Here is a 22,275-nt window from a genome sequence, read left to right as displayed (position 1 = left end):
AATTGCACTAGAAAATTCACCAAGAAATTCGCTTTGAATCTTCCTTTGAGAAACCTGGAATAACTGGAAGGATGTTAGCAGAGTCAACCCATCCAACCCATTCAGTTGAGAAATCTGTATGTATACATAAAACTTTATTACGTTTACTTACTTTATTAAACGTGAGGCATCCTGCTAGGAACTGAAAAATAAAAAGACCAGGTTCCTTCCTGGAGAGGTTCTTACTCTCTTCCTAAATGCCTTGCAATAAAAAAAAAATTAAAAAAAAAGAATTGTCACTTCTTAAATACCTACTATGTGCCAAGCCCTCTGTTAGGTTCTATTCATATACAGAATCTCTAATTCTAAAATCCCCATTTTCTGTGTGAGTAAAGAGGCTCTGCGGGTTAAGGAGCTTGTCCAGAGTTCTATTTCTCATATAGTGTGGAGCCAGGTTTCAAACAAAAGATCAGTTAGGGGCCAGTCAGATGAGCAGAGCCCTTGCCAGCTTTTCAAAGAGGGAATTTAATGTGGGGAACCCTTACAATGCTGTTGGAGAAGCTGAAAAGCCAGGGAAAAAGGAAGTGATCCGGGGATTAGCGAGAGCAGGAAGCTGCGACCAGCCCAGGGATTTACACCAACAAAAAGAGAGGAGGTGCTGTGACCAGAGCGCAGGAGATGGAATCAGCGAGGGGCGGCTGGAACTATGGCTGGGTTGCCCTAGAAGGCTGCAGCCATCAAGAGAGGAGCCACTGTCCAGCAGGACCTGGATCCACAGAGAGGACGCAGGGACTGCCACAGCCAAAAGCGGAAGCAGAGGGAAGGGGAGAAGCGCCCCAACCTCTCCCCTCGCCCTGCCCTCCAATCTCCCTCCAGGGCCTCCTACTGGCTGAGCCCAGCCAAAGCCCCAATGTCTGCAGAGTTTAGGGAAATGGAGTTTGCAAGGTCAGCTCCCTGGGGTACACAGAACACCCTGCCATGCACAGGTAGAGAATGAATGTGAGAGCAAACCGGAGAGTGATCAGGATACCAAGACCTGTCTTACTTCTCAGCCCTTGATCCTGCTGAGAGAAGAACACTACGCCATCAGAATAAGCTGGGATCCGGTCTTGATGATCCCATTGTTCACCGCGTGACCACAAGAAAGCCACACAAGCCCTGTGCCTGTTTTGGAAGAGCATCCTGGACTTGTTATGCCTGGTCCCGCCCACTCACAGGGCTGATGTGAGGGCCAGGCAGGATGACCTAGACAGTGGTGCTTTGTTGACTGTGAGGCCCATGTGTGCTTCTGAATCACACAGCAGGTTTTCTTTCACTTAACAATACCATACATCCAGACTCAGCCCCTCCTCCCTTCCTCCGGGATACTCCCATCAGCCACCTACCCTGAGATGCCCTTTGCTCTGCCCCAGCTACCTTGCTCACCTCTCCTCTTTCCAAGGATATTTTCTAGGGGCTGGAGAAAGGAGCAAGATTTCACATTAGGAAGTAACCGGCTGGTAGGGGAGAGGAGGTTAAGGATGGACTGAGGCTGCTGCCTGGTAATCCTCTCTAACTCATAAATGGCAAGAGGTAGCAGACAATCATTTCTTGTGACTGAAACAAGATCAAAGGATTAAGGGGTTTTCAGTAAAGAAGGGTTGGCGCTCCGTCATGAGAATTATAACAGTCAGGCTGCTGAAAAGAACAGCTTGCTAGGTGAAAGTCTGATAATATAGCCTAGGATGCCTGTGAAAAGCCTGAGTTCTTTCAGGGAGAAAGGCCAAGGAAAGGGCAGAGCACTGGGTGTCTGCCCAGGAAAGCTGTCGTCACATCCCAGACAAGCCTGTTTGTGAACCTGCCTGCTGCCCCGGGAGGTGAGGGGTTACTGTCTGAGCCTTCGAGGTCTTCTACTAAAGGTGATGGCAACACTCACCGTTTCTCAAGCGCTGATCCCAGGCACAGCGCTCTGCATACCATCTCATACTAGCCCTCACCCTGTACAGCAGACAGAAGTATTCTCATTCAATAAATGAACAGACTGAGACACGGTAACAAGCACTTTATTTAAAGTTACTCCAGTAACGACAGAAGTTACTAAGAACAGCTAGATTTGTTGAGTACTTACTACACACCAGGCACCATGCTAACGTGCTTCACAGTTAAGCCCCAAACCATGAGAGATACGGGTCTTCTCAATCAACAATGAAGGACCAGGATCTGAGAGAGGCTGAGTAAGGGGCTTGTGGTTACCATGTTCAGAAGTGTCGGAAGCAAGATTCGAATCCACGTCTCTCTCCCACGAGAGCTCTTAATGGCCATTCATCATGGCTTCGTTTGTTCGTTCACTCAACGAATACTTACTGGGCACCTGCTTTGTACCAGGCACTGGTGGAGATGCGGGCTGCACTACAGTGGACACAGCAGAGTCCTCAGGAAGTGGGCGCTCTCATCTGTGACACCGCAGTGTGCTGGGGGACAGGTCCTCCACCAACAGGCCTGGAGCACCTTAGCGCCAGGTACCACACTTGGCCCTATCACACTGTTCCTAAGTGGCAAGGCCAGTGGGAAGGTCACGCCTGCGCTGTGTCATCAACTAACACCCTGCCTCCGTCTCAGCCCCTCAGCTCTCACAGGCAGGCTCTGGGGTGGGTATTCCGGGGCGGGTATGGCGTGAGCCCTGGGTTTTGAAGACTTTTCACTCCAAGACCTTTAGGTCAGTCACCCAAAGTAAAATGAAACCTGGAAAAAGCTAAAGCAAAAACGCCTTTGTAAGCCCTTCCTCAGAAAGGTTAAACCTGACACCTTCCAGCTGGTTTAAGCAGCTCAAAAGATGCTGAGTGAACAGTTGCCAACCCAGCTCATTAAGTCCCCCAAGTTTTCATCCTTCCCAGGCTAATTGGCATTAGTGGGTGGGGCACTGGACGGCTATCAAGTGGTGAGCTGCGGCAGGCTCTTTAACATTCAAAACCTGAAGACTTTGGGATCAAAGACACAGAACATGACTCTCCATGAAAAGTGGCAGTCCCGTCCATGCTCTGCTCCTGTCCTCACGGATGTTTAGGGCATCTGGGCAGGAGAGGGCTGGGGACAGATGTTTCTCTGCCCAAGGGACCATTTCGTGTTGTCACTAGGAAGTATTTCTCATTGCGCGTTGCAATTATGTGTCTGTTTCCCCAGTGATACTCAATTCTGTAAACATTTACAGAGTACCTACTGCATGGCAGGCACTGGGCAACCAGAGGGGTGTGCAAAGAGGAGCTAAATCCCATCCCTGCTCGCTAGAGGCAGGACCTGATGGGAAGACAGACACGGGTTGAGGAAAGTGCAACACAACCTGAGAGCTAATGCAACAAAGGCCACAGCCCAAAATCCAAGTGGCGCAGGGAAGGGCCTAGCCATCCTTGTTCCGCTGGTCCAGGAAGGCTTCTTGGAGGAAGTGACATCTAAACTGAATCTTTTTATTAACCATAGGTATTCAGCCCATGCCTCTTTACTTTGCGTAGTGATCCCCTCCCATCACCCACAGGGAGGGCTGTAACCCCTACTGTCACATTATATGTCCCTAACTCTTGAAGAGATCAGGGGTGACCACCGTCAGAACTGGGCAAGCTTTACAGATTTTCTTTCCCCAGAATATCTGGAATTGGGATCCCGTGACTCAGTCTTAGTTGGGATCTTGAATGAACGAATCAGTAAAGCTGGCCATGAGCACAGTGACCAAGGCAAGCCTGCTGCATTGGGGGGCACAGCAGGGGGCTGGGGAGCAGGAAGTAGGGCTGAAGAAAAGCAAAGGACAATAGCTCTGGAGAGGCAGGAGGGGGACACATCAGTGTCTGGCTTCCCAGGGCGGGGCTCACGCGTGCCCTCAGGACACCCAGCCTTCCAGATTGCTTCTTTTATGAGTAGGTTCTATTCCAAGCAACAAATGACTCTGGAGGGAGGCCAATGTGAAGGCTGAGCAGGGAGCCGTAAAGCGGCACGGTGTGCTTGGGGACCGACAGGTGACACTGGAGCGCTCAGCTGTGACCTCCTCAAAGGCATGCAAGGGGCAGGCGGTGTCTTCTCACCACCAACAGCACCTCCAGCACAGAGCCAGGCAGTGACGGATGCGTGCACATGGTCTTGACAGTCCACGCCTCACAAACCTTAGGCTCCCAAGACTCAGCATGATACACGGGCTTTGGTTTTCCCATGGTCACAAGAGCAGCAAACTAGTGTGTTTTATATATATATATATCTCCAAGCATGCATATATATATATATGCTTGGACATTTATACATATGATTTCATTTGGTCTGAATTATCTCCCTGAGAGATGGGTCCTAACACTTCCATTTTACACATATGGACATGGGGGCTTAGAGAATTGTAGAAGGTGCCCAAGGTCACATAACTCAATAATGGCAGAGCTGTGAAAGTTCAATTTGTAATTCTGAAGACATTAACACAACTACTAGCCTATACTCTAAAGAACACTTCCCTCACTGGTTGTGAAGGTTGACGGAGTTGACTTAAATAAGGCCCTGGGCACGCTGGCCATTGGAAAGATGTTCAAGAAATGTGACTTCCCGGCCTTCCTGGCAACGGGGAGTGGTGGGTGCAGGGATTAACGGGACGGCCATTCTCCTTGTGTGCGTGTGGGAAGAACACTGGGTACTAAGAGCGCTTCCTTCTCAGGCTGTCCATCTCCTCCTTTTTTTGGTCCTTGCAGGCTGTGAAAGGGCAGAATGTTCTGGAACTTGTTGGACTAACTGGCCAGAGAATCTAGGACCCTGATCTCATTGAGGTTCACCTTTTACCCCACATTTACCCACCTTTGTCTGAGGGAGGGTGACCCGTGGAGAGGAATCTTAATGGCCAAATTGCACGAAAGGGCGTCTAGTTGAAGAAGTTAGAGGGAACGTCTCATAGCAACTTTCGTATCAGTTTGGTACAACGTGGGGGCCATGAGAATGCATCTCGCAGACCACCAACTGCAGGGAAAGAAACAGACCCATTGCCCCAGCGGCTGCCCTCAGAAATCCACTAAGGAGAGCAGTATGGGGTTTCCTTAAAAAATTAAAAATAGGGGCTTCCCGGGTGGCGCAGTGGTTGAGAGTCCGCCTGCCAATGCAGGGGACACGGGTTCGTGCCCCAGTCCGGGAAGATCCCACATGCCGCGGAGCGGCTGGGCCTGTGAGCCATGGCCGCTGAGCCTGCGCGTCCGGAGCCTGTGCTCCGCAACGGGAGAGGCCACAACAGTGAGAGGCCCGCGTACCGCAAAAAAAAAAAAAAAGTCTGTAATAACCTGAAAAGAATCTGAAAAAGAATGGATATATGTATATGCATAACTGACTCACTTTGCTGTACACCTGAAACTAACACGACATCGTAAATCAACTATACTCCAATATAAAATAAAAACTGAAAAAAAAAAGAAAGAAATCCATCTACACCAAGACTATGCTTCCCACAAGCTGTTCCCAGCCAAAGACAGAGCAGGGCAGGGATACTCTGGCAGGCCCATTCCCAGGAGACAAAGGACTCCTCTGATGAGTGACTTTGGTTCACGAACTCTACAAAGACCTTGTGGATGTCTAAGATGCTTCCATCCATCCTTTCTTCCTTCCTTCCCTCTTGCTTTCACTCAGGGTCAAACCTGCATTATGGTCTGATGGCTCCCCTAAGGCTCTTCTGGCTCCCTCCCCATTTTTTCTCCCAGGCACAAAGAAATCTCTTCATCACCCCATGTCCTCACCTCCTATATCTGATTGGAATCCTACAAGCTCTTGACTCCGCCAGCTGCTGTTGAAATTGGAGCCTGGTGAGCAGAGGCAGAAAGGAAGAACTTGAGGCTCCTGTTGCAAATGAAAACGCCTGACGCAATAGATAAGCTGGGACCATGTGTTAAAGGTGTACCCTCCTGATGCAATCTTACTCCATTGATTTTCATCGCTGAAGTTACTGGGTACCCTGGGCATTTTCTGAAGTGTACCAACCTCTGCAGCTGGCTTCGGCAGGATTTTAGGATGATTTCCCCCATCAAGATGGATAATCCTTCAGCTTTGAAATGGAAGATCATAATGCTTTGCCAATCTACTCTGATCCCAGAGAAAATGGACCGATAAAAGTAGATGATACCAAGGTTTAAAGCCACCCCTTCTAACGCAATCTGCTCAAAATTAAAACTCAGCAAGGCATAGTGAGACGACTTTTCAGCCTGTCATTCTTATAAAACAGAGATACTAAATAGGTCCCCAATTTTCTTACTGAAATAAATTTTCTTTACTAAAAATAAAAATAGAAGCTAGTGTGGTGGGCAGAGTTCTAGTTTGGAAGTGGGAGCTACACCCCTCACTCAGCTTTGGGCTCTGAGCAAGTTGCCTCCCATGAATGTCAGTTTCCCCTTTTAGAAAGCAACCTATGGGCTTCCCTTGTGGCGCCGTGGTTAAGAATCCGCCTGTCAATGCAGGGGACACGGGTTTGAGCCCTGGCCCGGGAAGATCCCACATGCCGCGGAGCAACTAAGCCCGTGCACCACTACTACTGAGCCTGCGCTCTGAGCCCACGAGCCACAACTACTGAGCCCACATGCCACAACTACTGAAGCCTGTGTGCCTAGAGCCTGTGCTCCGCAACAAAGAGAAGCCACCACAATGAGAAGCCCGTGCACCAGAACGAAGAGTAGCCTCCGCTCGCTACAACTAGAAAAAGCCCATGCTTAGCAACGAAGACCCAACACAGCCAAAAATAAATAAATTAAATTAAAAAAAAAAAGAAAGCAACCTATTATTATCTTGAATGAGTTGTGACAAGTAAAACATAGAACAGTGCCTGGTATGTAGTAAGTGCTCAATAAACATTAGCTATCACAGTATTATTAATAACAGTGTCAGGATCATTGGTTTATCATGCAGATTAACTGAGATAACAGTATCTGGCATATTTCAGGCCCCGGGCAAATGCTTACTTTCTCTGAATCTAAACCATGAGCTTCAATACTTAAAAAAAAAAAAGTGACTAATGCAAGTTTCCTCTTTTAGAGGCAGGGGAGGGGAAGGTGGAGGAAGAGAACTAATGTTGAACTAAGGTCTGGAATAGGGTGTTTGTCTTCATTTCCTTTCAAGATCTTTGTTGCACTTTTTGTTTGATTGCAAGCAGTTCTGATCCTCCTGATGGGTATGTGTGCTGTGCTCTCAAGAAGATAAAAAGAGAGAGCATAAAACTATATATACACAAACAATGATGCATGCCAAGGACAGAACATTTCAAGTAGACCTGGTCTATAAATTGTCATTTAAATTTGCAATTTAAAAACACTGTCTGACTTTTTGATTTAGCTGACTGTACATGAGAGACAAATAATGGAATCCTAATAAGCAAGGTTTAAATGACATCTCCAGTCTCCCAGACAGAGAGGGCAATGGAAGAATTCTAAAAAGAGAAAATAAATCTACCAAGAATAGGAAAGACGACCAGAACTAAATAGTTACCCATATCACTTGATGACAGATACCAGGAAAATGTATTTTTGACTGTTTAAAATTCAAATCCTTAACAGACGAAGGCTAGGTTATCAGCTGGAAAACCCTAAAGTCATTGTGAGGGGACAAGGCTGAGCTTGGTTTTTACATTTCATCACATTAAAATAGATGAACCAAAAAATCAAGGCACCAGGACAACGTATTAAAGTTGATAAGCTGAGGTTAAAAGACTTGAACGGCAAAAAGCACCGGAGCTCAGAGGCATCCATTGGCAAAGCTCAATTCCAAGGCTGTACCAGAATGGTGGCCCCCCCTGGTGGCCCTCCCACAAAGGGAAGCCCATCCCAAAGTCTCGCTTTCCTCTCGCTGCAGGAAACGAGTTAGCATCTTCCCCCGGCCACAAAAGACAAACCCTGCATCGGTTCAAGGAGGAAAACAGAAATGAATCATCAGCTACTGAAAGCAATTCTGTATGCCCCAGCTTCAGGAAGATTTGGCAAAGTTGGGAATCGACCACTGAAAAATGGCAACAATGACAGAAGAGGTGGAGGAGGAGTTTCGTGACTAAAAGCTAAAGAGAATGAGATCACTTGGCATTTTTGTAAATGATGATTGTAAAAAGTTTATAATGACATGGAACAGCCTAAATTGTAAGGTTTAGTGAGAATTAAATATGCAGGAGGACCAAACTAGAATGTATGTGTTTGCATGCTTAAGTGTGTACACTCTTGTGCAGAAAAAAAATAAAAGATTGAAAGGAAATATACCAGAGTCTTAACTGTTCTCACTCAAAGCCAGGATATGACTTCAGAATCCTCTACACAGTGCCTGAGGCAGCTGTTAAAATCGACTGGCATTGGCAAATTACACAAAATCTATTTGCAATCTATAACTTTGAGAGCAAGAGGAGAAGCTACGGTAATCATTATTTTAAAACATCAAAGGAAAACTAATGGGATATAAATTACTGATTCTAGGATAATGTAGGCCAAAGGCCAAAGAATTACCTCTGTAATACAGCCTGCTCTATTGTTCAACACATGCTTAATGAGCACATACTATGTGCCTGGTCCTAGGCATAACAGGAAATGAATAAAATTTGTATATATCTTGAAGGAGCTTTTACTCAAGAAGAGGGGGCAGCAAGTTGCTGCCCAGCGAGATGTCTGATCTGCTGGCCTTCCGTTCACTGGAAGACAGGGTAGGATTTATTTTTCACAACTGGGATTTAAATCTAATAGGTAGATAATGTCTATAATAATAGATATTTTGCAAAGCATCCATTGAACGAGAAAAAGAAAGCTGAACTCCAAGAGTCTTTTAAATCTCACAACCCCTGGGAAGTCCTTGGAAACTTGGTTATCTCTGCTCTGGGATTTTAACTTACTGCAATGAACTATAATTGCTTCTCAGTTGTCTGTCTTTCATATTAGATTTTAAGTTCTTTAAGCCCAGGACTTGTTAACAATCTTCTTCTGTGGCCAGCACTCTGCATGACTTTAGAAAAAGTTCACAAATGGAATGAAGGAAAGAAGGTAGGAAAGAGAAGGGAAGGAGGGAAGAAAGGAAGGCACTCAAAGAACTCCAGCCAGTAGGTTATTTATTAAAAGCTACTATGGGGGCTTCCCTGGTGGCGCAGTGGTTGAGAGTCCACCTGCCGATGCAGGGGACACGGGTTCGTGCCCCGGTCCGGGAGGATCCCACATGCCACGGAGTGGCTGGGCCCGTGAGCCATGGCCGCTGAGCCTGTGCGTCCAGAGCCTGTGCTCCGCAATGGGAGAGGCCGCAACGGTGAGAGGCCCGCGTACCACAAAAAAAAAAAAAAAAAAAAAAAAAAAAGCTGCTATGGTCTACAAAGCACACGGAATTGGAGATCAGACTGCTCAGGTTCAAACCCTCACTCTGCTGGCTTCTAGCCTTGGGCAGGCTACTGAATCTCTATGACTCCAGGTTTCTACACACCCATGTGAAATGTGAAAAGAAAATGAGATTAAATATGTGACATGCCTGGTGCACCATTTTCTTCTCCCTATGGAAATGGTTTCATTTCCTACAAACTTATATCCCTTCTACTGTTTAATCACAGCCTCAGCCTGACCAAAGGCCACTGGGTACTCGGCTAAGATAGCAGGAACAAGTCGTGCAGAGCCTCGGGAAGCAAAGGCTAAAAGCGACCTGGGAGAGTTACACATTTCCCATCTGCTATCATGCATCAGGCTACCTTTCCTAAGTCCAGCCTGACTCCAGCACTCATGGCTACCCATCACAGCATCAGTGCTATGTCCGTCGTCTTTAGCACACACTTCCATATTGCTGTTAATAAAGGACGTGGGGATGTTCATTTGCCCAATGATAGGGGTCCTGATCCTTTTTAGGATCACATAATAAGAACATTTTTCATTGTTGGAGATAATTCCCCTTCCCGGGCACATTTGTTAAAGGCAGTTTCCAACAGTCCTGTACATCATCCTGAAATACATGATAAGATTTAAGATTTAGGTCTGCTATTCATCATATGCTGGGCTTCTTCCAATGCGAGTGCCTGCGTGGCTTTTCTTGCCTCTAGTTTAACAATCGGAACGCACGTTTGCCCTAGAGCAGTAGCGCCAGCCAGGGAAGGCTGCAAGACTCAAGCGACCACAGTCCCCAACTGGAAGGAAGTGAATCTCTAATGCTGATACAGAAACCCTTTATAAAAGTAAAAGTGGCACATATTGCCACTAATATGCAAGAGGAACCAGACCTGTAGGAAATGAGCTTTCACTGAGGTTTTATTCAACGGCCACTACTGGAAAAACGCAGAATGTAGCAAAAAGATCCTGTGCTTTGGATCATTTAGATCTGAGTTTGAAATTCCTGCTCTTCCAGGGACTTCCCTGGTAGCACAGTGGTTGGGAATCCACCTTCCAACGCAGGAGACGTGGGTTCGAGCCCTGGTCCAGGAAGATCCCACATGCCGCGGAGCAACTAAGCCTGTGCGCCACAACTACTGAGGCTGCGTGCCACAACTACTGAAACCCGTGTGCCACAACTACCGAAACCTACGCACCTAGAGCCCATGCTCTGCAACGAGAAGCCACCGCAATGAGAAGCCCACACACCACAAGGAAGACCCAACGCAGCCTAAATAAATAAATAAATAAAGTTCCTGCTTCCACTTACATGATGGGTAACCATGAACAAACTGTGAACTTACCTTAGTGTGTTTCTTCATCTGCAAAATGGGAGTATTACCGACCCCATAAATCTCTTGTATTCTCATTGTATTCTCTGCCTGCATTGAGTAGTCATGAAATTAAGGTCATTTTCCATTTTTCCATTTTCCCCACTGGCAACTCTTTAATAACTTCTCCTCCTCCCAGCTTTGAGAGGATAAAATGATGCCCAAAACACAGTCCCCGCCATCAATCCAGGAAGGAAGAGAAGCCTATAAGTGCAATCCTAACAGATGGAAGAAAGAAAGGAGAGCTTCATCTGAATTAAAAAACATTTTTTTAAATAGTATGCTGAGAATCACAGGGAAAGGAAGGTTTAATTCCATTTATGAAGACGCTAAGGAAAAGCTTCAGGGAAGTGCTATCTAGCTGGCTCTCAGAGGATCAGATGAAACTTGACAGGCAGACAAGAGAGAAGGGGACTTTTTCCAGGTTGAAAGGAGAGCTGAAACAAACTCACGCATGCTCAGGGAGGGCCAAGCAGGTCACTGCGTGCAGAATGTGCCAGGTGCAGATAAGACACATGTATTTGGTTGGCCGAAAAGTCCGTTCGGGTTTTTCCATAACATCTTTTGGAAAACCCCGAACGACCTTTCTGGCCAACCCAATAACATCTGCTGACTGGATGGGGAAGACGGAACCACAGGGCTCTTCAGAGCATCGAGTCTGAGGTTACAGCGTTCACTCCGTCTGGCCTCTCCGATTTCTGTTTTTTCCCCTGTAAACGTGAGATTTCAAATAAGGATCTACCTCCAAGGGTTGGTCTGCGTGAGAAAATACATATAAAGGGTTGAATACATTGCCTGGTATTTTGTAACTGCAGACAGAGAGCAGCTACCTTCATCACCAGCATCCTCGCTATTATTTCTGATGTGGAGATGCCCACTGGGAGGTAAGCTGAGCTGATGATACTATTCGTAGATTAGTATCAGGTAGATTAGTATTAGGGGCATTTGCAAAATCAGAGCGCCTGCTCCAAATTTAGATCTAAACATGCATTTCGATTTATACACAGTCAAAATCCTTCAAATTCCCCTCAGCTTGACCTCTGTAAAGACTGGAAAACATCTGGAAAGCCTGGACTAACTGGCATCCTCCTTAAGAAAGGGAATTGTTTCCTTCTCAGCCTCTGGAGCCCTTGTGTGTGGCAACCTCCCACACACCACAGTCATGAGGGGTGAAGAGTTAGGGCTTCTGTGCTTTTCTAACTCCCTTTCTGCCTCCACCACACGGTCTGCCGTCACTCCTTTCTGCTGCCGAGGCCACCTTACCCTAATGGTGCGGCTATTGGAATCCGCAGAGAGATGTCTTTCAGTGTAAGTATCACTTGGTAATTAATAAGAGGACACCCATTCAATAGGGAGCAGCTTAGTCCAGTGTTAAGCACAGGGACAGGCTCTGGGGTCAGAGAGATCTAGGTGCAAATGGGTCCCTAACTTGCCACATGCTGTGTGGCCTCAGGTAAGCTGTTCACCAATCTGAGCCTCAGCTGCTGCTCACGAAAAATGGGAATGCTCGCCTAGCGGTTGTTTTCAAGCTTAAATGAGACATCTCCACTCCACCCTCTCCTCTGCCTTTGACCTATGGGTGCTCTCTTGATGGACGGGGTAGAAATGTGCAATCTTGTGACATGTATTCTGACCATCCCAGAAGCCGTGTTGCAATAGGAGGGGGTTGCTGACGTCCCAAAATACCTGGGACCTTTGCTCAGCAAACCCACTTGGATAATAAAAACCCCATGCTCTGGGCCACTTACTGATTATCTGCAAAGGTGACTCTAGGACGCTGGGAAGGAGTGTACCCTTACCTGACTCACAGGACTCGGAGGGCTGATATGAAGGGCTTTGTTCTTCCAAACATCAAAATTCAAGCCCAGCCATGGCCAGGGGCAGCACACTGAGCTTAATGAAGCAGTGGGATGAGCTAATATGGCAAATCTTATAGCTCTTACTACCAATATGGCCCACATCACGCTGAATTATAGCGCCAGATGTGACTGGACACACATCGCAGAAGGAGAGTTTTAGTTCACTGAATGGGAGGAATTTTCAATGCCATGTAATAAGAATCTCTAGAGCCAGCTCTTAGAGGAAATGTTTGTGGTTTTGAATTTCCTTTCTGCTTGTACAAATCATTCTCCCTCACACTTTATGATAATTAATTCAACAAGCATTTACTGAATACCTACCATGTTCCGAGTGCTGTGCTGGGAACTCATAGTTATTGGCAGAGACAGAGAAATAAGCAAAAAGTATAGGAAAAATGTGGCAGGTGTGATGTTTGAATAAGTGCAGGGTGCTATAGGAGCCCTCACAAATCCAGTCCCGTGAGGCTTTCTCAGTCATAAGTTCATTCATTCACTTATTCATTCAACAAATATGGCTACACACCTACATCTTCCAACATTGTGCTTAGTGGTAAAAGTGAAGCCAGACACAGTCCCTGCACTCACAGAGCTCCCAGCCTAGAGTGATAAAGAGGAACAAAAAGATAATGATCAACAAAATAATGTATTAAGATGGGCAAAGGGAGGTGCTTTGAGAGCACACAGACTGGTCATGACCACAGCTGGGGATCATGTCGTTTGGGTTGCAGTAGGTCCCCAGAGCATCTCTGGGGAAAGTAATATCTAACTTGAAACTAAAGCAAAATTGGAGTTGGCTTTGAAGAGATTTCTTTTTTTTTTTAGTACTATTCCTGGAAGAAGAAAAAACATTTGCAAAATTCCAAATGTGAAAAACAACATGGCAGGATCAGGGGAATGAAATTAATTCAGTTGAGTCAGGGAGTGGAGTATCATTCTGGGAAGAGCGGTGAGGGATGTGACTGGAAAGATAAGGAGGGGTCAGGCCGGGCAGGGCCCCCTTGAAGCCCCGATAAGCCACGTGGACTTTATCCTGAGGGCAGTGGGGCCCGTTCACGGAAGGGTCTGAAGCAAAGGTTGGACCTGATCGGATCTTCCCATTAGTGAGCAGTGTCAGGGACGGCTTGGAGACTGATGATTCTGAAAACCTGAGGACTGCTCAAGAGGGGGCCAGGACGACAGATGAAGGTAGCCTGAACTATCTTGAGGAGAGGGGCAGCAGGGAGAGAGAGCATGAGTGCTTTGAGAGCTATTTAGGAGGCTGCAGGGGCTAATATTATTAATTAATTCATCGAGGGCACCGGGAAGCTCAAATGGTCAAGGATGAAGTCTCCGTCAAATGGCTGCTGGGTTCTGAGGGGTGAGCAGGGGGCAGCCCAGTGAACAGGGTGAGAAACATGACCCAAGTGAGGGAGCGGCACGCACCGAAGTCGCGGAGGTGCGTCCCGGGACCCGAGCTCAGGGTGGGTCTGGGCGCAGAGAGGGGGACAAAGGGACAGAAGGAGCGGCAGGGACCAGATCTCAGAAGGCTGGTTTGCTGGGTTGCCCCCTGCGGCGCGCTGCTGGCGCTACGAAATATGTTCAAGGAGGAGCGGAGGTGTGCGGGAGTGTTTGAAGAAGGCCTGACTTCTTGTGAGGAAACTAGTTAGAACGAAGTCACCAATGAAACCAGAAGCGAGTTTGCCTTCAGGGAACGACCGCAAGGAGCAAGGTGTCCTCTAATAAGTTCAGGGCCACGTGCTCGTGGAGAATACAGAAGTCTCTCCCCACCACAGGTAACGTGATCCGGCAGTCAGTCTTTCCATAAAAACTAGACTTCTAGACCCACAACGGTATCCCCTCACTCTCAAAGCCTTCAGCCCAAGAGTTTCATGGACCAACTCCAGAGAAATTTACGTTGTCTTGCTATTAAGTCCTTGATCTTGAATTTCCAAAGCCTGCAAATCAGAGTCAGTGGAGACCCATTAGCTTACCAAGATCCAAAACCCTGACAAGACAGAACAGTGCCATAAATTTACATGAGGCGGCTGATCTGTTTCCATGCCCAACCCCCCTAAGAGGAGTATAGCCCCTTTGCACATTTCCCAACACCGCCATCAAGGCACAGGGCAAACCCACAGCATGCATTCCGGGAAGAGGGCACCGGCTTTCACATCGGACAAACTTAGTGCTTTCCAGCCCACGCAGACAAGCCATGTGACCTGGGGCAAGTCTCTTGATCTCTCTGGACGTTATTTTCTTATGTGTTTCATGGACAATGTAAGATTTGGGCTCATTAGGGACAACTTATCTAAAATGGCTAGCATGCAGGAAGCATGCAATAAATGATGGTTATTAATGAATGTAGCTTGACAAAGTGGTCCACTTTCCTTTGTATTTCCTGTCCACCTTCCCAGTTATTCTTGGAACAAGCATCCTTTTGAAGATGGACCAGTACTTTTTTGTCACTGCCTGACTTCCCCATGCACCTCTGGAGAAAAGGGTACCTTCTACCCTTCTTTATATCCTCTGGCACTAAGAAAAGTGCTGCCTTTCAGGTAGGCGGCTGGGGGGCCAGAGGGGAAAGGGAAAATTTCCTTATCTTGAGTCTGTGTACAGAGAACTGTGTTAGCTGTTTGATATTTTTGACTCATGTAGTGTTCATTACAACACTTTGAGATAGGTCCTATTACCTCCAGGCTTGGAGGTTTGGAAAGATTAAGTAGCTAGCCTGAGATACACCTGTAGAAGATGTGCTGAGCCTTGACGCAAACTTCCGTCTATAGATTCTGAAGCGTGAGCTCTTCCAGGAGTCTTCAATGTAAAGAAGATGCAGCAAACACACCACGAGCTTAATCCGAGGAAGGTAAGTTCTTGAGAACCTATAAGCTCAAGCAACACCATCCGGGGAGTCATTCCTGGGTTCCAGCTCTGGCTCTACCACTGACCAACTGAACGACCGTAGGCAAGTCATTCTTCTCTTAAGAACTCATCTTGAAAAAGAGGCCCTTCTAGCCCCCAAAACACTAATTCCTTCTAACCTTTTAGTACTTCTGGAGAAGCCATTCGTGTTTCAATGTATGCAGACATTCAGAGTATCGTGTTACTTGTATTTATTAAGTTGAAAATCCACTTGCTTTGGGTCAGGAAAGCAGTGAAAAGAGTTTCCATAAGAATTTTCTTTCTTATGATAAAAAAAGCAAGATTTTAATTAATAAATATAAATTTGGAGTAAAAACAAAACATAAAATTTATGAGTAGTCACAGAATAAATTAACATGAATTTTATTCACTAAAATGAATAAAAGTAGCCAAATGGAAAAAAGAATTTTTTTCAGGAAGGATGAGACCTACACAAATCAGAAGGGCCTCCCCTCAGGTGGAAATTCTTGGACTCTATGGACTGGCTGAAGTCAGAATCTCCTTCCCTGGTGTTTCTCTCCCCAGCAGAACACGGAGCTCCTGCATGGCTCCGGGCTGGGGCTGGATAAACATTTGTAGACAAAATAATTGCTTATTAATGCCTACCTACATTCCAAATTTGGCCGAGCAAATATAAGTTGTACATCCACGGGGCGCCCGAGGAAACTAAAGCTCAAGGCGTGGAAGTGACTTGCCTGAAGGTGAACAACTAGAGGGTGGGGACCTGGCTTATGAACCCAAATGCAAGGTCTCGATGACCCCAAGTCTGCTTCCCCTGCAGGATAAAAGCAGCAGATAGAAGCAATGAAAAGGCAGCTCTCTCTGCACCGAAGGCCTGGTAAAAGGATTTTTTGAAAAATTAATGTCTCGGGGTCCTAAGGACCCAATGGGATAATAAATACGATAGCAGTTTATCAGCTCCTCAGTGGTAAGCCAGGGATTATTAACAGAGGTCCTTCCCAGGGCTCACTGACCAGTTGAGGGATCAGGACCCTGAACATGGGATTCCTGAAACAATTCCTTATCACAATTGACCAGAATTTCCTAAGAAACCTCCCCAGAGTTTGCACAGCTACTGAGGCACACAGGCAGGGTTCAGACTCGGTTCAACGCGGCTCCAGAGCTAAGGTGTCTGCCGCGTGACCAACTTCTCCTGGATTCCATCAGGGCCTTGATTCTCGCAGCCCAGGCTTTCTGGGAGGAAAGATTGTTAGTGTCTTGCTGTTTGTGTTCACTGAGTTCTAATATAAGTAAAGGAAAGTGAATACGTTTATTTCCAGGTATTTCTAGAAAACAAGGAGAAAATACTGAACCATGATCTCAGAAGGAAGAGGACAGAAAAGCTAACGTTAACCACATCACTGCCATGCTGCAGATCCCAAGCTGGTCCTTTACCCAAGCTAATCTCGCTCGCCTTTCTGATAACAAGCAGAGTAGTAACACCCCCCCCACACACACACACACACACAATCACACACCCTTAAAAGACAAGGGTCAAAGAGGCTAAATAACCCATCTCTGGTTACACAGCAGATAAGAACAAGAGTTAGAAATTAAAAACCAGCTCTGTCTGACTCCAAAGTTAGTGCTCTTTCCAGGACACCAAGCTGCCACATGGCACTACCTGAAAAACTCCAGGCACTACCCCCAGAAATGTCTGTGTCTGCTCGTCCTGGGACCCGTTCCTCTACCACAGGCTTCTACTGGGTGTCCTAATGCCAGGATTACCACAGATTGTGTCAACTGATCTTCTCCCTTCGATGGCAGGTACCGAACCTGAAAACACACATTCTCTTCCTCCAGTCCTCCATCAACTTCCACTCCTAGAATAGGTACCGTCTGACAAGCTGTATGTGTAGTGAGTGACACAATCCAATAAAAATGAAATGAAGAAAACAACTTCATTTCTCACTACTTTCAACCCCTCCTTATTTGAATTGTGAATACTCTAGTTACATCTCATACTTGGCCTGTCTAGAAACTCATTTTGTGGTGAAATATGCTCCTGTGTGACTTGTTTTTGAATCTGTCTGACTTGCTTTCAACAGCCTGGGTTAAAGAACTGGAGTGACAGGTTTGTGAGGAATTATAAAGGGCTTCTTAACTTTCTTTTTGCCACTCTTTTTCATGATAGATGCCTTACGTTGTCAGGTATTTTTTTAAGGAAATAAAATATCTGCCCCAGGAACCACCTAAATCTTGCCAAGAGAAGAAAAAACTTTACGATACTGTAATATCAGGTAGTAATATGAGAAATGTATTTATGACAGAATGTCAAATGACAAAGCAGGATGTAAAATTGTATGAACAGTATAATCTCATATTATCCTGGAAAGTCAGTCCAGAAGGAAGTAACTTAGAATGTTAGTAAAAGTTTGGGGTTTTTTTTGCGGTACGCGGGCCTCTCCCTGCTGTGGCCTCTCCCGTTGCGGAGCACAGGCTCCGGACGCGCAGGCTCAGCGGCCATGGCTCACGGGCCCAGCCGGTCCGCGGCATGTGGGATCTTCCCGGACCGGGGCACGAACCCGTGTCCCCTGCATCGGCAGGCGGACTCTCGACCACTGCGCCACCAGGGAAGCCCAATAAAAGTTATTTTTAATTTTTAGGATTATGCATGCTTACTTTGTCTTTTCTAATTTTCAGTAATAAGCATATATAACTTCTTAAAAGTCTAATAAAATTACTAAAAAATTCATATTTTTTCATAAAGAAGTCTAAAATTATTATGTCCTTACCACCAAAATCATTATATGAGGTTATCAACTTTGACCTATATCAGGCACAAAGATTGTTCAAGAAAAGAAAAATATATACCAATCGAGCTGATGAATATAGATAGAAAAATACTAAGTAAAATATCAAATTAAATCCACAGGGTATAGAAAATAAGACATCACAAACAGAAATGAAGATCAGAAAATCTATCAGTGAAATCCATGACTTACTATTGATTTTAAACTAAAAGAGAAAATATATGTATAATCATTGAAATAAATATAGAAAAAGCATATGATAAAATTCAACATGAAAATTCAGGATTTAAAAAAAATAATTCCTAGAAATGATAAATGAAGGCAAACTAATAAAGAATATTTAGTAAATACTTAAATATCACACTTACAGGTAACTTAAGGCATTTCCATTAATTTAAGTAAAAGTTAAGGATACCTACTCTCTACTAGATACTGTAATGACAGACCCAACCAATGGAATAAGAAAAAGAAAAAGAACAAGTACTTAAGGATTGAAGAGGAAGCCAGAAACTTACTTATGAGGTTACATATTGCCTCAATAGAAAATCAAAGAGGGGTTAGAGAAAGTATTAGCAAAAGAGTTCAGTAAGACTATTGAATTCAAGATTCAAGATCGATATATAAACTGCTTATTTCCTTTCAAAGTTCTACTTATTTTCACCCAGTTAGCAATATTTGTTTAATGGAATACTTACTATCCCACAGCCAAAACTAAAGGACAGGAAATGAATTAATCCTGTTACCAAGCACATTCTCATTCTCTCTTCTTAATGTACGTGTGTGATTTCCTGCTGCCTTGGTCCAGACAAGGGTATCAAGAAAAAAAACTATCTGTCACTGTTGCATAATTACAAACAATTGTAAAATCTTGCTCTGGGACAAATCAGCTGTATACTTTTTAAGATCCCCTTAGGTAAGAGAAAACAATGTGATGATTCTGATGAAGATGAGGAAGAGAAGGAGGATGGAGTGAAAAAGGGAGAAGAGAAATAGGACAAAGAAGGGAGAGGTGCGAAAGATGGAGAAAGATGACAGGGAATGAAGGGGATGAGAAGAAGTAAGGAGAAGAGAAGGAGGGGGAAGGGGGAAGAGGAACACATGTAAACTTTGTAGAGTTTTTAACATATGCCAAGTTCTATACTGTTATATTTGCCTTATTTCAATTAATCTTCCTAGTGAGCCTTTGAGCTCTGTAATATTACATCTTCATTTTATGGGAAAGGAAACGAGGCTCAGAGAGGTGAAGTAACATTCTGAGGTCACACAGTTAGGAAGTGATATAGCCAGAATCTGAACCCAGGTCTGCCTGCCCAGACTTTATGGTATTAGCCACTCACTAGAGGACACTCCTTGCATAGGTGCTGTGCTGATTTTAGAGCTACTAAGGACGTGAAGGTCACCTTCACAGTCCCATTCCGAGTTCTCAACTAAGCCAATGTTTTGAAAAATCTGAATCCTCTCTTTAGAATGCTTCTGGTTTTGCATGTTAAAATTAAGAATGAAAAGATACGCACTAAGTACAATTTTTAATGCATTAAGCATTCAAGAGCACAAGTTCAGTGGAAAGATTAAATTTGAAGCAAAAATATAACTTGTCAGTTTCCAGTGAAAAAGCATTTGAATTCTAGTACGTACTGGGCTCTGCAATCTTTTTTTTTCCCCCCATGTAGCAGTTCTCCCAAGACCTGTTCTCTCACACACGTGCCTTCCTTCTATTATTCTTAGTCCATGATGCATAAAAAACAAGGTTTACATTAGGTTTCAGGGAATAAAATAGACTGCTTCCAAAATATTTGTGCTTCAAATCAACATCTAAAGCAAAATTTCTAGTCCTTTCTGGGGTTCTGGCTGTCCAAGAGCTGCATATGTATTACATTTATGTCCCTTGCTTCCTATGGAGTATCAGACAAATGCCATCAGAAGACATGACTGGGCAGGCACAGCAACGTCTCAAACAAATCACTGCCTATACAAAGCAACCAACGGCATCCTGTTTGCAGGCCCATACTGACAGATTTCAAGACCTGAAAGAGAGTTGTATTAATCCTCTTCCACGCAGTTTTAAAGACAGGGGGAGGGAAAGAACTGAAACCACAGGGAGAAAACACACACCACACATACACACACACACCCCTACACACAGAGCAACAAGTTGCTTACATCTAATTCCAACAAGGAGACGAACTTAATGAAAGACGTGGTCATAAAGCCATAGGAACAAATTCTCCAAAAATCGTGAACAGTGATAGAATTATTTTATTATCACACTATGCTTGCCAGTCTTCTCTACCAAATACCTATGTGCCTCCTCCGTGTCAGACACCTTCCAATTGTTGGGAATTAAAAGGGTGAACAAGGGATCCAGCTCTGAAGGACTGTATAGTATAGCTGACACAGGGGGAAAAAAAAAACAGGGTGTTTCTAAGAAAGTGAGCTACTAACAAAGTGCTAATGAAACAAAACAAACAAAAGCAAATAACCCAATTTGGGGAGTAAGGGAAGGCCCTCCAGGAGGCCCCACTAAGCTCAAATCTGAAGAATAAGTAGGAGTCAGTGTTAAGAAAAAGCGGAGAGCAACAGAAGTATTTCAGGCTGAAGTGACAGTCCAGGGGTTCTCAACGTCTCTGGACCACCAGCATCAGCATCACCTGAGAATCTGTTATAAACGCATCTTGGGCCCCACCCCAGAGCTGGTGAACCAAAAACTCTGGGGACGAGGCTCAGCAATCTGTGTTGTAACAAGCCTTCTAGGTGATTTCTGTGTGGCTGGAGTTTGAGAATCACCGGTATATGCAAAGGTGAACTACAAGACACAGAATGCCTGGAGGGCAAACAGGGTTGGGTGGGGATGCAGCGCAGATTTGGGCAGAGATGTTGCTTGAGGGATGGGTAGAAATCAGGTCAGGAAGGGCTTTGTTTGCATGTTATGAAAAGAATTTTGGATTTTACCCAGAGAATAAGGACGAGCCATTAAAATACGATACCGTGAATACAAAAAACACCAAATAATCTTGGTGATTATTTAAAAATACATGCAATCACAAAGATAGTACCAAATACCGTTCCAGAGACAAAAAAACTCATTCCTGTACAATAGGTAGCCATTAGGAAAGGAACAGATTGAGCCCTACCTTTCTTTCTGGAATCTTTCTTGGCGCTGGTTTTCACAGCTACTTGAAGTTCTGTCTCAGTTGACATCCTACTAAATCCTTAGTCCACTTCACACAGATCCTGGGCCTCGGCCAGGCTCATTGAGGACTCCTCTCCAAGAAAACGACTCCTCCCTTCAGAAATGACACCCCGAGCTGCACATTTCATTCACTCCTTTCGAGCGCTGCAAATCAAGGGAAGAGAACATTCAGAATCACCACCCTGGTGAAGTTAGAAATTAGGAGGGAAAAAAGGAACCGTCAAACATACAGAAACAGGAAAACCTTGGTCTCCGTGTATAAACTGTTCACATGGTTTCACTAAGCCATCAACAGGGTTCATACAACCAAGAGAATGAGAGGCCTTATCCGCAGAACTCACAACAGGCAATGCAAAACAGATCTTTAAAACTCTGGATTTTCAACAGGAGCAAAACCCAATTCTTTATTTTCCATGTTTCTTATTGTCAAGCACTAGATGTCACCCAGAAAATACAGCACAGGCATATTTCCTGAGCAGCCCCATGGAGACATTTCCAACAACGAGGCACCCGTACGTCAGCCAAGCTCGACTAGAGCTTTGGCAGCTAAAGCAGATCACAGGCAAGTGACCTGTGGTCTGTCCCTCACTGGCAGGCATCAGAGGGAACGTGGAGTTGACATAAAACTGGGCTCCAAGGGTAAGGTGACAAATGGGGCTGAGAAACTTTCCAGCAAGCCCATTTTTATGTCAGCTTTCCCCGCAGCTATAAGAGCAGACAAGCATTTAACGTGGGGAGGAAAAGAAAAGGAAAGAGGCGGGCAGACACACATTTCAGCCCTTCTTTCTTTAATAAATATGACTTGCACACTACTAGGTACTATTAAATTCAGACACTGTGCTGGGAAGAGATAATAATGATAATAATACCACTTCAATTACAGCCAGTATTTACTATACATTTACTATATCCTATGCCCTCAGCTCC

General features: G+C 45.1%; 1 protein-coding gene across 1 annotated transcript in view; it reads right to left on the bottom strand.

Annotated features, from left to right (window-relative positions):
• DAB1 (DAB adaptor protein 1) overlaps window positions 1-21,393 on the bottom strand; it is a 276,658-nt gene extending 255,265 nt beyond the window's left edge. The window contains exon 1 of the mRNA XM_060142574.1: window positions 21,290-21,393. Within this exon, the coding sequence (XP_059998557.1) occupies window positions 21,290-21,356 (67 nt within the window). The 5' untranslated portion in view covers window positions 21,357-21,393. The remainder of the gene's footprint in view (window positions 1-21,289) is intronic.
• Window positions 21,394-22,275: the final 882 nt, after the last annotated feature.

Source organism: Lagenorhynchus albirostris, chromosome 2 (assembly GCF_949774975.1).
Source record: "Lagenorhynchus albirostris chromosome 2, mLagAlb1.1, whole genome shotgun sequence".
Lineage (NCBI taxonomy): Eukaryota > Metazoa > Chordata > Mammalia > Artiodactyla > Delphinidae > Lagenorhynchus > Lagenorhynchus albirostris.
Note: the sequence above shows the minus strand (reverse complement) of the source record. Positions and strands in the feature narration are given on the sequence as shown.